General features: G+C 42.8%; 1 protein-coding gene across 1 annotated transcript in view; it reads right to left on the bottom strand.

The window, feature by feature from the left end:
- The window catches only part of LOC311490709 (tensin-3-like), a 47,353-nt gene extending 38,856 nt beyond the window's left edge, over positions 1-8,497 (bottom strand). Inside the window, exons 1-10 of the mRNA XM_084548344.1 lie at positions 8,338-8,497; positions 7,372-7,422; positions 7,173-7,295; positions 7,020-7,084; positions 3,985-4,068; positions 3,757-3,869; positions 2,860-2,920; positions 2,701-2,776; positions 2,262-2,391; positions 2,016-2,081 (exon numbers count right to left, since the gene is read on the bottom strand). Of these exons, the coding sequence (XP_084404470.1) occupies positions 2,016-2,081; positions 2,262-2,391; positions 2,701-2,776; positions 2,860-2,920; positions 3,757-3,869; positions 3,985-4,068; positions 7,020-7,084; positions 7,173-7,295; positions 7,372-7,422; positions 8,338-8,487 (919 nt within the window). The 5' untranslated portion in view covers positions 8,488-8,497. The remainder of the gene's footprint in view (positions 1-2,015; positions 2,082-2,261; positions 2,392-2,700; positions 2,777-2,859; positions 2,921-3,756; positions 3,870-3,984; positions 4,069-7,019; positions 7,085-7,172; positions 7,296-7,371; positions 7,423-8,337) is intronic.
- Between the last annotated feature and the right edge of the window lie 6,769 nt (positions 8,498-15,266).

Genomic DNA, 15,266 nt, shown 5'->3' with positions numbered 1-15,266 from the left:
GGTGGTGGCCCCTGCACCACTGCTCAGGAAAATTGGAGACCTGGCCCTGGTCGTGGATGGCTGCTCCATCTCCCCATCTACTGAGGTGCGCAACCTGGGTGTTATCCTGGACTCCACTCTCTCCTTCAGGTCTCACATTAACAGTGTCACCAAGTCTGCCTTCTACCACCTCAGAAGCATCTCATGACTCCGGCCCTCACTCACACATTCAGTAACTGAGACACTCATCCATGCCTTCATCACCTCCCGCCTGGACTACTGTAATGGTGTCCTGTCTGGACTGCCCACCAAGGCCCTTAGCAGACTCCAGTATGTCCAGAACTCAGCTGCCAGGGTTCTAACCCACACAAAGCCATGGCAGCATATCACTCCCGTTCTCCAACAGCTTCATTGGTTGCCAGTCAAGTCACGCATCGCCTGCAAGATCCTCCTGCTCACCTACAAATCCCTCCATGGACTCTCACCACAATACCTCACTGATCTCCTCCACCCCTACACTCAGTCACGCTCCCTGCGGTCCTCTGTCAAGGACCTGCTGGCCATCCCCCGGACCAGGTTGCGGACTTTTGGGGACAGAGCTTTCTCTGTCAATGCTCCCACACTCTGGAACACTCTACCACTCCATGTTCGCTCTGCCCCGTCCCTGCCCATGTTCAAAAAGCACCTCAAAACATTTCTTTTCACAAAGTCCTTTGACCCCTAACCCCCCCCCATTGTTAAGCGACCTTGGGTACTATGAAAGGCGCTATATAAGTCCAAGCTATTATTATTAATAACACTTTCTTATTTTCTCAAGCGCCAGCATCCTGGGGTTTAAAAGAAAAAATATGAAGCTAACACGGAAGTGTGGAAACTACAGTTCCTCAATTGACCACTAGAGGCTGGCTTCAACAGTGAGTCAATCTCCTTAGCAACAGTAGTAGATATGTTTACTGCCCAGCACAAAACCAAAAAATTTGAATTCTTATAAAACTCACCTGTTTAAATTACATCAAGGTTTAAGTTATTTATGTAAAAGGGGGCGTGGCTAGTCTGAGTGACAGGTGGGTGTAAACTCAGGTTGCTGGCTGCCCGCCTCACCTACACCCAAGCTTCACCACTTTGACTTTTTTTTTAATTAGATGGGAGTTAGCTGGAGTCAGACACTGCCAAGATGGCGACGGCCAGAGACGCCACACTGAGCTTCAAAAACATGAAGCTAACGTGGAAGTGGGGAAACTGCAGTTCCACAAATGTCCACTAGAGGCTGGCTCCATGACTCATGAGTCATTGACATCCATGTTAAAATGTCAAACTTAACAAACTTAATACGGTGAAACTGTATTATTTGTATCATCAGCATCAAAATTGAGCCAAAAACCTTTAATGAAGCTAAACTTTCCACAGTCCACAGCCATCAGTTGGCACTTCCAATATTTTAAGAACCGCCTTTTTATTATTTACACTACTGTGTGTATATTTTAGTGCCATTTAATGTCGCAGATTGCAACCAACTGATTACCCCTCCTTAAAAAAATCTCCCTAGCTCTCTGCCTCGGCTCCAGTCATGCTTCACCTCTTTGATTGTTCTTGAATTAGCCGGGAGTTAGGTGAAGTCAGGCGCTGCCAAGATGGCGACGAACAAAGACGCCACACTGAGCTTCAAAACCTTTCTGCTGTGACGTCACAGAGGGTTCATTGACCTTGAATTTTAATTAGTGATTTAAAAAAGTTCATGAAAGCTTAAAAGAGTTTCCTAAAACATGTGGCGGAATAATAGAACATATGCAAGTCGTGTTGTGGCAAAGTTTTCATTAGATTTTTATGTTCCACACATCTGGAACTGGTCTTTATAATATTGTTGTTCTCTGCAAACATCTATTCCGTTAATCTCCTACTGACAAATCCATAGCCATATGAAAGAACATCTGAAACACATTTAAACCTGGATTTTTTTTATCTTCAATCTTACATTTACGTAAGTTTTATATATAAAAAAACAAGATAAATCATCAGTTTCTGTTTTGAGGCCCTACCTGCAATCTTTTCAGGACTCTCAGAAAGCAGCAGCTCCACTTTTCCATCTTCTGGGAAGCGAGGATCTGGAATACGAAGAGACGGTTAACTTGGCACGCTGGACACGTTTCCATGCGTCCTTCACACCTGCCCGGCCGATGTTGTTCCAGGGTTAGTTCAGGTGGACGGAGAGGCGGCGAGAGACTGACGGATTTATCAGTTGCAGACTGATAGTGCGGAGGAACGGAGCAGCAGGTCATAAATACCTTCACTGGCACAGTCAAGGTCCGCCTTGGAGAAAGCGAGGGTGTGTCCGACCACGAGGCCCGTATGAAACTGGAGACGGAAGACGACCTGACGGCTCGCTGACCGACTGTTTTTATCATAACAAACCACCTATGAGCAGAAAATAATGACACATGAACCAGTTGTTGCTCCACCTCATGGCAAGGGACGCTTATTATATGTATGTTTTATTGTTACAGCATATCATAAAAAATTATTTTCCTATAAAGACAAACATCTACAGTGTTTTTTTTTTAAATATATTAACACTACATTTATTGTTCTTTTTGCACGATAATAGATAAGAAAGGTGCTCTGTGAAATAAATCATTAACCGAAAAATTAAACCAACAAATAAAGCATTAATTAAGTGAGGCTGTAAATGACATATTGAAAATAAAATGGCTGATGATAACTCACCATGATGTCCCCTTTAAGCAGCTGTGCAGGCTGAAGCACAAAGTAGAGTCGGTCCGTCTGATCTGCGTTAATGTGGCTAAAGTGGAGATAAACACGTTTTACTGCCTTGGCTCTGTCTCGCTGTGTTCGCTGTGAATAAATAAATGATTTATTTCTTACTACACAGCTGACGTGCAGACGGCTTGGAGACTTTGGTAGACCCTCAGGAAGAGACAGCACCCTACGAGACATTGGAAAAAGAAGAGTGTAACCGAGCACCAACCTCTGGAGGATAAAAAAAAGGAAGCCAGCAGTGGAATATCACAAACTGCAGTTCCTCAAATGTCCACTTGAGGCTGGTGGCAAAAGTGAGTCAGTCCCCGTAGACCTCCACGTTAAAATCTGTCTGCTTAGTTTTTAATCTTGCATAATTAAGGATGAGTGACAGTTTTCTAGCTGCATGCCTCCCTCTTTTGTCCATCTTTTACTTTACAGTGATCGTAAGCAAAATTTTATTGTGTCAAATTATTCTACTGAAATTGTATGAACAGAAAATCAGCCTCAAAGCTGAGACAATAAACTTTTATGAAAGAAAAGCTTGCATTTTTATTGTTTTTCTAATGATTTCCCCTTTTTTTAAGAACTATTTGATCCATTTAAAGGACCAGTTTAAATGTTTTAGTGCCATCTAGTGGTCAGGTCGGAGATTGCAACTAGGGATGTCCCAATTGGTATCAAGACCGATCCAGATATTTTTAAAAAAAGATGGCAACGGATTGGATGTATTATTTGAGATTTAAGTCTTGATATGTAGGTTTGCAAGAAGAAGAAGAGATTGTCATTCAATACCAGCTACCCTCTCCACACTACATTAACTTTGACAGAAATATTTACTGGACTGAATCCAGTCAACTCTAGGAGAAGACAAGGAAAGACTTTAGGAATCTACAGGGGACCAACTCTTGGCCATTTAAGATCGGGTCTGGACTCGGACCAGCTGATACTCAATATTAAATGATAAGCCTGAAATCAGAAATTTTGTGTTTTATAATGTGCTGTGTGTGATATGCTGCTCACCTCCATCTGGTCTCAGTCTGGGTAGACCGTAAAGAACAACACAGAGGAGGAAAGACGGAGATGGACACATCCTCAGTCCTCCTTTCAACACGCTGCCCAGCATCCACACATACCTGAAGAGCACAACATCCAATCAGGTGATATCGGAGACGCTGCAGATCCCTCGGTCAAAGGTCAGAGACTAGGAGCTGGGCCTACAGAGTTGGCCTTTGACCTTTTTGTCCTTACCGTTTCTGAGAGGGCGTCATCAGTGCGGAGAGCTTGTCGTTGTAGAACCTCCTCATGGCGAAGTGGTCGAGAGAAAGGTCTGCACTGAGAGAGAGGCGTGCAAATGAGGATGATGCAGCATTTTGTCGACGTGGAAAAAGTAAACTGTGTGTGATTCGCTTCAGGGATAAACTAGGAAAGATGCTGCCAGGATGAGGCCCAGGCTTGTTAGGAAATGTTACAGACATGGATTTCACAGTAAAATCTCTGTTGAGCGCCAACGCTGCAGTTCCGCTAATGTCCACTAGAGGCTGGCTCCAAAAGTGAGTTAATCCCCATAGACCTCCATGTTAAAGTGTCAAACTTAACAGCAGAAATAAACGTGTTTAGTCGGTAACAGAACAGTAATATCGAGTAATATCTGAAATGCTGAAGAAAACGTGGATTTCCTTATTTCCGCCTTTGCAAATCCTGTTGCCGCTCTGCAGGATCTCATCCTTGTCTCAATCAAAATAGCAAATGAAATGAACAGCATTTTAATGACAGCAGGCAGCCTCTTCGCTGAATGTGCCGAATGACAACCGTGGGGAAAAAAACAGCAGCAGGTTGTGTTTTAATACCAGATAATGCCTGGTTCAACTGCAGGGACCTATAAGGTGGAAATTGGAAGTTAAATGGTCTCTCATCTGAAGGTAGCGGCATAGTATGCACATTATTTGACTAAAATCTCCTTCAGGAAACTTGATTTTATAACTCTGAGCTCATTTTGTATTTCTTCCTCTGATGACCACTAGAGACCGGCTCCGAAAGCGACTTAATCCGCACAGACGTCGACTGCTGCTCAATAGAAAGCATTTTAACATACTGTATAAGTGTCTGGTCTGGGAGCTGTTCAGCAGCTGACATATCTCCAGAGGATAATAACAACTGCTCAGGGCATCATTGGTATCCCACTGCCACCTCTGGAGGACATGTACCAGTCCAGATTATGCAGCAGGGCCTGTAACACTGTAAAAGACATCACACATCCTTTCCATCACCTGGTCACTGAAGACATGCACAGCCAGACTCAAGAACAGTTTCTATCCAACAGCCATCGTTGCACTGAACTCTGTTTCCCCTGTAAACATCCACTCTGCAAAATCATCTTCAACGTCACTTTAAGCTAAGCACTTCATGTATAATGAGTGAGTGGGTGTGTGCACGGCTGAGGCAGGAAGTGTAAGGGTTTGTGGATGTGGAACCTATAGCATGGGCTCGGGGAAGGTGGGTGGGGCGTAATTTATGTTCCTGCGTCTGTCTCTTGTGTCTAAGCAGAGCCATCGTAATTTCGTTGTATGCGACATGCAGTGACAATAAAAACATTCTGATTCTGTTAAAATGTCAAACTTTACAGCAGAAGTCAATGGAAGGAGATCACACTGAGCTTCAAAACTGCTCTTCTGGAAACTTATAGGTGACGTCACTGAAGGTTTAAATACACTCAATGTACGCAATGAGGATTTTATCAGTGTAAAACTGCATCATAAGCCTAAAAGTCTGTGGGATAAATTAAAAGGTTATCTTTTCTTATGCAGTTTAAAGAGACATGATTCTGAGATATTTCTGCCAATTAGTTTGCAGTAAATGTCCCAGATCTACTTTGATTTTCATGTCAATTTTAGCTACTGACATGTTAGACAATTTTTTTTCTAAATTTACTGAAGTGTCCCCAGAGAAACCTCTCTCCAAAACAAAGGATTTCGCAACCCTTTACATGCCTACACTCACTCACACAACCTCACTGAGGGACAATGGTCACAATCAGATATTTCTCAACAGTGAGTCAGCTGTTCGGCCATGAGCTGCATGCACACACACACGTGCACACCGGCAGCGTTGGCTTCCTCTTCTACTTCATTTCCAGAGCTTTGCCTCTTACTGACCTTCCCTGACGTCACCTGATCAGATGAAGGCTTCCTGTCACGCTCGCCCTGAATAAAAAGTTTAAAACAAAGCCTGAAATCAACGTTTTGTTTCCTCTGCAGGCTCTAGGTTACGTGTAAATAAATTCAGCGGTGTCCCACAGCAACAGCAGGATCCCTGCCCGAAAATCAAATAGCACTGTGGTTCAAAGTCTCTTCAGTCAGACGAGCTGGCCTTTGGCTGGCGGACGAAAAGCAGATCAGCCTCTGTCTATTGTTTTGTCAGCGCTCTTTGATCTGCAAACACGTCCAGCTGTAAATGTCGATGCTGGCTGAAATCTCTCGAGCGCAATACCAGCGAAGCAAATGAAACCAATTTAAAGCCTCTAATTTCTCCCTGAGCCTGCAGAGCAAAACAAAATGCACACGTTTAAAAACCAAATTTTCACATCAATCTGCCCTCCAGACTGCGGTAGATTTTTTATGCACAAGACAAAACTTTGTCCTGGATATTGTAGCTAAATTAAACTCATGAAAACTCTCCAGTGAAGCAGCTCAGCTTTCAGGCCAGATCGAGCTTTATTTGGGAAGATCAGCCAGATGAAAAAATAAAAACTGGAAGCAGATGAAAGCAGCCCGTCACTGTCCAAAGGTAACAAAATATGTGAATGTGATACGCAGCTATCAGATTATCTACAGCGCTACTTCCTGGAGTCGTATTTTTACCAGAATGGTAGAAATGCTAAACAATGCTCTGTGGATCTGAGACATTCAGGAGAACGTTTAAATACAATAAATATCTGCGACTCCATCACCAGTTCAGAGTAATATCTGAAATACTGCAGCAAACGTGGACATTCTTACTTTCACCCACGCAAATAGCTACCCGTAGCTGTTCTGCAGATTCTCAGCTTCGTCTCTGGTAAATTTGCAAATGAAAGTCTATTTTTATAACGGCGGCGGCAGTGACAACCGTGGAAAAAAAGGCAGCTGTTGTGCAGGAGTTGTGTTTTAATAACAGATCATATATGGTTTATCTGCTGGGATAAACCATATGTGCATAGTTTACACATCATCCCAGTAAAAACTCCTCCAGGAAATTTGATTTTATAGCCCTGAGCTCAGTCTTTTTTCTGTATTCATCAGTGTTACCTGGCCGACATGTTGCTGAAGTGGATGTAGGACGCCAGGAGAACTCCGAGCAGGCCTCGACCTCCCTGTTGGTCACAGAATCACACATAAATAAACTTAGAAACGCCTACAGAAAAGATCTCAGTTAAAAGAACACGCGTCAGCGACGTTTACCCTGCAGTGTAACACCAGAACGTGCTTGGGATGGGTCTGCAGCCAGTTCTCCATCATCGTGCACACGCTGATGATCTGGTCCAGGTTGGGAGCCAAGAGATCCACCCAACCTGTGTCCAGAACCTGACCAGAGAAAAAATCAAAGGTTAAAAAACAATATTTAACCTTTGACATTGGTATCCTGAAGAGGCTTTCTTACCCTGTGGTTCATTCGGGTGAGAGCGTCATGCTTCTGTGAGAGGTTGATGAGCTGAAAAGAAAAAACAAACAAACAGTTGTATGAAAACAGAAATTTATAATATTATTCTGGGATTTGAGGAGTTTTTAACCTAAATATCTACATGTAAATGACAAGATGGGCAAGAAAGAAATAAAGGAAACTAAATACTTAATCATGCAACAGAACTACTGGTTTAAGACTTTTTCTTTATTTTTAGAGAAACAAAATAGTCACAGTATCCTCTGTTTGTCTCAATGGCAGGTTTGCACGATTGTCAGACTTGTGGTTTCCTGTTCAGAGATGAGCTTCGTTAAAAGTGGTGCAACAATTCCATAATTAGCTGTGTTTGTACAAAGCAAACAGTCTGATCCATGTTATATGCAAGAATGACTACGGGATGAGTTTAAGACACAAAGGTCAGCCAGTCTAGAACATTTCAACAAGTTTTCTTCTGTGCCTGTGATGACGGATTTCTTTCTGCTCCAGATGAGGAAGTTCATCAGAAAAGACTAGAGCCCAGAGTTCATCTCAACATCGACTGTTTGTGGGAGTCAAATTGCTGCGAAGGAACCCACAACCGAGGGAAATCTAGAAGAAGAATCTGGCCTTTTGGTCTGATGAGTCCTGATTATTGTCTTTGCAAGTCAGAGACAAGGTGAACGGATGGAATCTGCAGAGGGATTTCTGACCGGAGCACCTGAAAGAGTGGCAGCAGGTCACCAGGAGCCCCTGTTGTGTGTGTTTTTTATGTGCATCTGAGCTATTGTGACCAAACAGTTTCCCTTGTGAATGAATAAAGTCTAAGTCTATGAGTTGGTGTCTTGAATTTTGCTGCACAAGGTAGAAAGCAGTAAAAGTGTGCCAACCGTCGATGAGGAACAAATGAACCAAAATGCTGAGATTCTGTGCACATCATGGAGTGTTTTATCCCGCCACCCGTCTCACCACGTAGCTGTGTCCATGCTTGGACTGCAGCATGGGGGTGATCTCCTGCAGGTTCTGCAGGTAGATCTCCTCCGGACAGCCATGAGGGCAGAAGATGGTGATGATCCGTTCGGTGATGTAAGTCAGGTCGATTCGACGCGGCTCCTCCATGACTGGCGTCTCTCACCTGAGGGGAGAGAGAGAGATCCAGGAAGTGATGCAGGGAGAAGAAAATACAAAGACACTTTAGGGAGAATTTAGGGAAGTGAGACTTTCCATTTAACGTGAGCTCCTGCTGCATCAGCTGGACGCCCTCAGTGAGGCGGATGATTAGGACTTAACGCAGCAAATGTCTGAGTTCAAATGTGGTCAGCCTTACTGGATGTGATGCTGTTACAGAGAGGGGTGAAGGCCAACAGAAAGCTTAGTCACTGGAAACCATGAGTGAGCATGTGACGGGCAGAAATAGTTACCTCATTACTCATCAATACAGAAACGGAACTGGGACAGAAAAATGACGACTGTGGAGAGAGTTTGTGGGAGATTATTTTTAGCACTAAGCTTTAGTTATTTTAGATTTTTTAAAAAGGGAAGTCATATCAATTTGTTCTGAATCTTCTTTTAGTCTTTTTTGGGTTGTGTGGAGTCATTTTGTGTCTCTTTGTAGTTGTTCTGCATCTTCTTTTATTTCTTTTAATGTGTTTTTCAGGTTGTTTTGTGGCGATATTACACTGCCAGAGAAGGTCCCAGGTTCGAATCCATGGGCCGACTGCACATTTCTGTGTGGAGTTTGCATGTTCTCCCTGTGTCTGCGTGGGTTCTCTCCAGGTTCTCCAGCTTCCTCCCACCGTCCAAAGATATGCTGGTTAGGTTCACTGGTGATTCTAAATTGGCCGTAGGTGAGAGTGTGAATGGTTGTCTGTCTCTCTGTGTTAGCCCTGAGATAGACTGGAGACCTGTCCAGGTTGTACCCCACCTCTAGACCAATGACAGCTGGGAACAAGCCGTTACAGAAGATGAATGAATGAATGAATGGATGAATGAACTACACTGCCTGGCCAAAAAAAAAAAAAAAAAAAAAGTCGCCACCTGGATTTAACTAAGCAAATAGGTAGGAGCCTCCTATTGGATAATTACTGCATGGGTGATTATCTTTCAGCTGACAACAAGTTATTTAAGCCCAACTGATGCAATGAGTAGCTTCTCATTTCTTCAACAACCATGTCTAAAGACACATCCTGTGGTCATGGAGAAGATGTTAGTCTGTTTGAGAAGGGTCAAATCATTGGCATGCATCAAGCAGAGAAAACATCTAAGGAGATTGTAGAAACTACTAAAACTGGGTTAAGAACTGTCCAACGCATTATTAAAAACTGGAAGGATAGTGGAGAACCATCGTCTTCAGGAAGAAATGTGGTTGGAAAAAAATCATGATTGATGGTGATCTGTGATCACTTTAACGTTTGGTGAAATCAAATCAAAGAAAAACAACAGTAGAACTCAGGGCTATGTTTAATAGTGAAAGTAAGAACATTTCCACATGTACAATGTGAAGGGAACTCAAGGGATTAGGACTGAACAGCTGTGTAGCCTTAAGAAAACCACTAATCAGTGAGGCTAACTGGAAAAAAAGGCTTCAGTTTGCTAGGGAGCATAAAGATTGGACTCTGGAGCAATGGAAGAAGGTCATGTGGTCTGATGAGTCCAGATTTACCCTGTTCCAGAGTGATGGGGGCATCAGGGTAAGAAGAGAGGCAGATGAAGTGATGCACCCATCATGCCTAGTGTCTACTGTACAAGCCTGTGGGGGCAGTGCTATGATCTGGGGTTGCTGCAGTTGCTCAGGTCTAGGTTCAGCAACATTATGTGTCCAAAGAATGAGGTCAGCTGACTACCTGAATATACTGAATGACCAGGTTATTCCATCAATGGAGCATATTCCAAGATGACAATGTCAGGATTCATGGGGCTCAGATTGTGAAAGAGTGGTTCAGGGAGCATGAGACATCATTGTCACACATGGATTGGCCACCACAGAGTCCAGACCTTAACCCCATGGAGAATCTTTGGGATGTGCTGGAGAAGGCTTTGTGCAGTGGTCAGACTCTCCCATCATCAAATGAATGCAACACTGGATGGAAATAAATCTGGTGACATTGGAGAAGATTATCGAAACAATACCAGGCTGTATATATCTCTGTTTTGTGTCTTTTTGTACTTGTTCTGCATCTATTTTTATTTATTTTTTTTGTTGGCCTTTTGTCTCTTTGGCGTTTGGTGTCTCTCTCTGGTCCTTCTGTGTCGTTTAGATCATTTAATATCTCTCTGTAGTTCTTTTACTCCTTTTAATGTTCCTCTCAGTTTGATTTTAATCTTTTTCATGTCTCTTTGTAGTTGTTATGTCTCTCCATAGAAGCTTTGCATCTATTTATAATCCCATTGTGTCCCCTTGTAGTTGTTCGTTTTACTGCTTTTGATGATTCTTTCAGTTTGATTTAAGTCACTCTGTGGTTATTGTGTGTCTCTTTCTTCTGGTTTTGTCTCTTTCGTTGTTTTTCATCTTTTTAACTCCTTTTAATGATTCATTTGTGTTGATCTGGGTCTTTCTTGGAATCGTTTTATGTCTCTTTGTGGTTCGTTTGTCTCTTTCTGGTTGTTTTTCGTCTGTTTGTAATCATTTTGTGTCTTTTCGTAGTTATTCTGTCTCTTCCTAGTTGCTCTGCGTCTATTTTGTTTTAGTCCTGTTAATGTTTCTTCGAGGTGGATTTGCATCTCTTCGTTATCTCTCTGTAGCTGCATCTCTTGCTCGTCTGTTTGCGGTTCTCTTTGCATCTCTTCTAAATAAAACAAATATCGACAGCCCTGTCAAACAGAAGAGTTTGACAGGTGAATATTGGCCCCTTTGGACACAACGAGTCTAACTGTTAACCTTCAGCTGGATGCTTCCTGAACATTTTAAAGACCCAGTTCTCCAAACTATGTTCCAGCCTCTTTATGACTGCAGATGACACAGTGATGACAGGTCAGGCCAAGATAATTAGAACGGTAGAGGAAGAGACAACAGAAAAAGGACAGGCATTCATTTATGTGCCCTTCTTTTAAATTCTAGTTCTAAGTTCTACCAAGATTCTGATGTTCTGATTTGTAGTCTTATTTTTCTGTCATCTACCAGCTCTTAAAAACTTCCAAACATGTCTGCAGCTTTTGTTTTATAACTTGTAATCTTATATTTTCTCAGAACCCATGTGATTTCCTCCTACATTCCTGTGTAAACCATGCAGTGGATGGCTCTGTGGCATCTGGGCTCCGTGTCAGCGTACGGAGCCCGGGACATCACATGCATGTTAGCGCACGTCCATGGGCGTGAAAGCGGCCCACGGTGAGGTGCACAAAGAGCAGAGGCTAACCTCACCTTCACCCTGTCACCACGTGACGGCAGAGCAAAGTAAACAGCGATACGGCCGTTCTCATCAGAGCAGGAACAGGCCTGGAGCCACGGCAGCAGCTTTCTGCTCCACGCCAAGAATCATTTAGTCCCACAAGAGCAAACTGAGGGTCTGAGTTAATGCGTAACATCAAGACGAGTCAGAAACATGTTTTATTTGGTGTTAAACGCATTTCTGAGATATATTTTTATTTTTTTAAGTACATTAGGGGTCCAAAGTAGCATGTAGTTCAATCAAGTTAGTTTCCAGTCTGTCAGAGATTCAACTTTATATTAATATACGAGGTTGTCTTGTTATATGAGTGATCTGTAAAGCTTAGTAAAGGATTTACAGATTTTGATATTCTCATAAACGCATCAGACGGAGGAACTGATCCCAGTTCCAAGAGGTCGCTGTAAATCCATGTTAAATATCATATTAAAACTCAATCATCTTTCATTCATCTTCTGTAACCGCTTGTCCTGTGAAGGGTCACAGGGGGGCTGGAGCCTATCCCAGCTGTCATTGGGTGAGAGGCGGGGTACACCCTGGACAGGTCTCCAGTCTATCACAGGGCTAACACAGAGAGACAGACAACCATTCACACTCACACCTGCAGCCAATTTAGAATCCCCAATGAACCTAACCAGCATGTCTTTGGACGGTGGGAGGAAGCTGGAGTACCTGGAGAGAACCCATGCAGACACTGGGAGAACATGCAAACTACACACAGAAAGGAACCAGTCAGCCGATGGATTAGAACCCAGAACCTTCTTGCTGTGCGGCATCAGTGTTAACCCAATAAAGAAACAGTTTAGGGTAATTGTATTGAGTAAAAACAGTAAGATCTGACTTATTTTACCTTAGAACCCAGAACCTTCTGGCTGTGAGGCATCAGTAAATTTAAAGGTTCAAGTTTAATTCTAAACAATCAAAGATTCCTTTTGACTTAAAAGATGTGTAAAAAGATTTGCCGTCCCATTTGTATCTGGACCCATGGTTTTCTGGGGAGATGTATGATGATGATGTATGACCACGATTGAGGAAGCTCGGTCAGGAGAGTCTCCTGCTCCTCGACAGGTCACCATTAGCTGAGAGTATAAGATATTACTACCTGTAGTATCTGTATAGAAAGATTACTGAACAGGTCTATGAGGCATTGGGGGCCAGGGGACTGTTGATACTTTCTAGTTTGGACGGGGATAAACTGCAGAGATGCAAAAAGGATTAAAAAAAGATGCAAAGGCAACTACCAGGATACAAAATGATCTGAAAAAGAAACAACCTGAAAGAAACCTTTAAAGAACTAAGATGAGATGCAAAAAACCCCAAATGAAATGCAGAACATCTACAAAGATATGAAATGACTACAAGGAGATACAACCTCAGAGAGATGCTAAATGATCCCGAAGGAGACAGAAAATGACTACAAAGAGACACAAATCATCCTGAAAGAGATATGAAAGGACTGTAAAGATGTGGCGAATGTGGAAACGTAAAAATGACTTGAAAGAAGGGAAAGACAAATGGCTGAAAAAAAGATTCCAGCTACAGGAAGATAAAGAAAGATCTGAAAGAGATGAAAAAAGAGATGAAATCAACTACAAAGAGGCATAAAGGGACCATACGGAGATGGAAAACAAACTGTAACAGATCCAGGAGGACTACAGAGAGACACAAAACAAATGCAGGGATGCCAAATGACATGAAAGAGATGCAGCAGGGACACGGAAAGACTGGAAATGGCTGCAAAGAGATGCAAAACAACTAACAACAGAAACATTTTAAAAAAGATATGAAAGAGATGCAAAAGAAGTACAGAGAAAAAAAACTGAGCGGCAAAAACGACTACATGCAATAAGGAGATGCAAAACTAACTGTAACGAACACAAATAGACTGCAAAACGACCTGAAAGAGATGCAGCAGGGCCACGAACAGACATGACACGGCTGCAAAAAGATGCAAAGCAACTACAAAGAGGCCCAAAACAACCTGAAAGGAGATATAAGAGATGCAAAACAACTCAAAAGAGATCAAGATCAACTACGAAGAGATTTAAAACAAAGAGACAAAATCAACTACAAAGAGGCATAAAGGGAACATACGGAGATGGAAAACAGACTGTAACAGATCCAGGAGGACCACAGAGAGACACAAAGCAAGTACAGGGATGTCAAATGACCTGAAAGAGATGCAGTGGGGACACGATAAGACTGGAAATGGCTGCAAAGAGATGCAAAACAAGAGATTCTAGCAACAGAAAGATTTAAAAAAGATATGGCAGAGATGCAAAAGAAGTACAAAGAGAAATAAAACAGAGACAAAAAATGACTACAAAATGACCTGAAACAGATGCAGCAGGGCCACGAAAAGACAAAAAACGGCTGCAAAAAGATGCAAAACAACCACAAAACAAAGCGGCGCAAACCATAAGGAGATGCAAAAGAAACTGTAACAAATACAAAATGACTACAAAGAGACACAAAGCACAGGCAGAGCCACAAAAAGACACAAACGGCTGCAAAAAGATGCAAAACAGCTACAGAGAGATACAGAATGATCTGAAAGAGATGCAAGAAGATTAGAGCAACGCACAAAGTATGGTGTCCCATCTCTGGGGGTTAGTGGAGGGGCCTCTCTGTGCCCAGGGCCCTGTCTTCCCATAATCCACCCGAGCCTTTATTGAGGCCCATCTGTGGCTTCAACTTGTTTTTCGTACACGTGTGAAAAAAGGTCTTTTCTCTCCAAACATGCCGCCCCCTGTGTTTCTGGGTCCCCGCCGCTACAGCTGACAGGGCCGGGCAAGCAATCTTAATGAGTGACTGCTCTCCAATTATGTATTTCTGGGCTGTTTTTCCAACGATTTTTAGACTGCTCCGGTCTAAATTTGTCAGCGCTCCGCCTGGGGAACCAAAACAAACGGAAGTGTGCGACTTAACCACACACATGCGTATACGCATGATGTTGCTATAAGGGCGAGCTGCTCAGCCAAGTCCTTGAGCCTGAACCAGCCGCGTCTAATTATACTCTCTCTATTTCCCATTTTAAAGGAAGGCATTCCAAAATGGATTAGCCATCTTTGTTTCTTTCTTTCTTTCCTCCTCTTAAGCTGGCGGTGGTAAAAACATCCTTCTGAAATGCAGCAGGAGTGGAGGGCACACAGAGTTTGCTGGTTTAATTCAGCCGACAGATCAACTGAAATTGAAAGTGTTTGTCCAAAATAACAGAAGTGAAAGGTCTCGGCCATTGTTACGCCTGTCAGCCTCCAGTGTCCCATCCTGTCTCCTTCATTACAGAGAGTGCTTTTAGTAAGAGCTTTAACCTAATATTCATTCAGAGATCCCCGCAGAGCTTTCTTATTCAGTTATAGAGTCTTTGTTTTGTCATAAATATACCAAATTGAATATACCAGCAGAGCTTGTCCCAAGGAGATCTCTAATTAGTACTAAAATAATGTCACGTCATTCATTTGCATTGGTAATGAGTGTGATTATCCCACCCCCCGCTGTCAGGTTTATCATTTG

This window comes from Chelon labrosus, assembly GCF_963514085.1.
Source record: "Chelon labrosus genome assembly, chromosome: 7".
NCBI classification, from domain to species: domain Eukaryota; kingdom Metazoa; phylum Chordata; class Actinopteri; order Mugiliformes; family Mugilidae; genus Chelon; species Chelon labrosus.
Note: the sequence above shows the minus strand (reverse complement) of the source record. Positions and strands in the feature narration are given on the sequence as shown.